Below are 1,839 nucleotides of genomic sequence, written 5' to 3'. Positions count from 1 at the left end.
ATGGCAAGAGAACTTGCAACGATACTACTCATGGCTATCTTGCTTCATGCCGCTATGCAAGTGGCGACGTCCGTGGACATCACGGACATGGACTTGGCGTCGGAGAAGTCCTTGTGGGCACTGTACGATCGCTGGTGCGAGCATCACAATGTGGTACGCGACCTCGGCGAAAAGGCCCGGCGCTTCAGCGTGTTCGAAGAGAACGCTCGCATGATCCACCAATTCAACCAAGGCGACGCACCCTACAAGCTGAGCCTCAACCTCTTCGGTGACATGACCGATGAAGAGGTCGATGACGGGTACGGTCGCTGCTCCACCCCCTTGCCAAACAGCGGGAAGCGACGCCAAGGGCAGGTCACACACGGCGTCGTTGCCGGGCGTGCAAACTACCCAATGTACGTGGACTGGCGCATGACAGGGTACGACCAACGCCCGTCAGCTGTGACCAACGTGAAGATCCAAAGAGGGTGCGGTTCTTGTTGGGCCTTCTCGGCGATAGCCGCGGTGGAGGGCATCAATTCAATCAGGACGAGGAAGCTGGTGTCATTGTCTGCGCAACAGCTCTTAGACTGCGACAAAAAGAGTGGCGGTTGTAGTGGCGGCAATCCGATATTGGCCTTCCAGTACATGATGGGCCACATCAGAATCTCGACAGAGGCTGACTACCCGTACATTGCCGATGAGCACGGCTACTGCTGGGTGCTGAAACGAAAGAACCCTGTTGTCACCATCGACGGCTTCAAGAAGGTGCCGCGAAATGACGAGGTGGCGTTGCTGCAGGCGGTGGCGGCCCAACCCGTCGTTGTGGTGGTTGACACGAAGACCTTCCGGCGCTACGGTGGAGGCGTGTTTGTGGGTCCATGTGGGACAAATGGGACCCACGCGATGACAGTGGTGGGCTATGGCACCACATATGAGACCAACCCCATAGATTACTGGATCGTAAAGAATTCTTGGGGGCCAAAATGGGGTGAAAACGGCTACATCCGTCTGGCGCGCGGCGTGGATGGTCGCACCAAGGAGGGCATATGTGGCATCTTGATGGAAGCATCGTACCCTGTGAAAAACTAAGTAACAAAGATGTTGATGATATCATGAAAATGATGTTGACAGTCTAAATGAAAAGCACAATGGTGCGCATGTGTGAAACCATGTGATTAACATTCAATGCACACATAGACTTACTATTTTTTTCATCTATCCGTATTTTTTATGTCTTCTATATCCAAATACTTATACTTATATGCTACCAAATAAAAAAGAATGCAATGTTTCATCTCCTACCTAATAAAAAAGAATGTAAGGTTCATCTCCTGTCCAACATCCCCTTCGTCAACCCCACGATACGCTTTCCCACCCACAAACGTTTTTTCCCTTCCTAATTTTACTCAACTCAGATTTCAATCGGCAAGGAAACTGCCGTATATCAATCGGGTGGGGTAAGTTACATTTGGTTTGGTAACCAGCAAAATTTCGTTTGGTAAGGCAATAACTCACTTTGATATATATTTTTGCGGGGACTTTAATATATTCAATCCAGTCTAAAACATACAGTGCAACTTCCTTGTATGTTTACCGAAAAAGTATTCTGCCTCGTTTTATTATATATAAAACAATGATCACCAACATGCCAATTCAAGCGCACATCACAACATCAAACGCACACATCCAATGCATGATACAGAGACGCTGAGTGCAGCAACACCATCCCTAACTATGAAAAGATGAAGCCGCATACGACGATCCGTGGACTCCAAAGCGACGTCGTCAGGAAGGATACGACAGTGGAGCGCTGCAACCGCCCGACCAGGGATCAGAGTTTTCCCTGGACCAACGTGA

The 1,839-nt window shown here is 49.6% G+C and overlaps 1 protein-coding gene across 1 annotated transcript; it reads left to right on the top strand.

Moving 5' to 3' along the window:
• Positions 1–1,071, top strand: LOC123406240 (mexicain-like). The gene has a single exon (XM_045099726.1). The coding sequence runs from the start codon at positions 1–3 to the stop codon at positions 1,069–1,071; it is 1,071 nt and encodes a 356-aa protein (XP_044955661.1).
• The last annotated feature ends 768 nt before the right edge of the window (positions 1,072–1,839 follow it).

The sequence above is a fragment of the Hordeum vulgare genome, chromosome 6H, assembly GCF_904849725.1.
Source record: "Hordeum vulgare subsp. vulgare chromosome 6H, MorexV3_pseudomolecules_assembly, whole genome shotgun sequence".
Lineage (NCBI taxonomy): Eukaryota > Viridiplantae > Streptophyta > Magnoliopsida > Poales > Poaceae > Hordeum > Hordeum vulgare.
Note: the sequence above shows the minus strand (reverse complement) of the source record. Positions and strands in the feature narration are given on the sequence as shown.

Excerpts from the sequence above, each read along its gene's own strand:
- LOC123406240 (XM_045099726.1), top strand. The coding sequence starts at position 1 with ATGGCAAGAGAACTTGCAACGATACTACTCATGGCTATCTTGCTTCAT.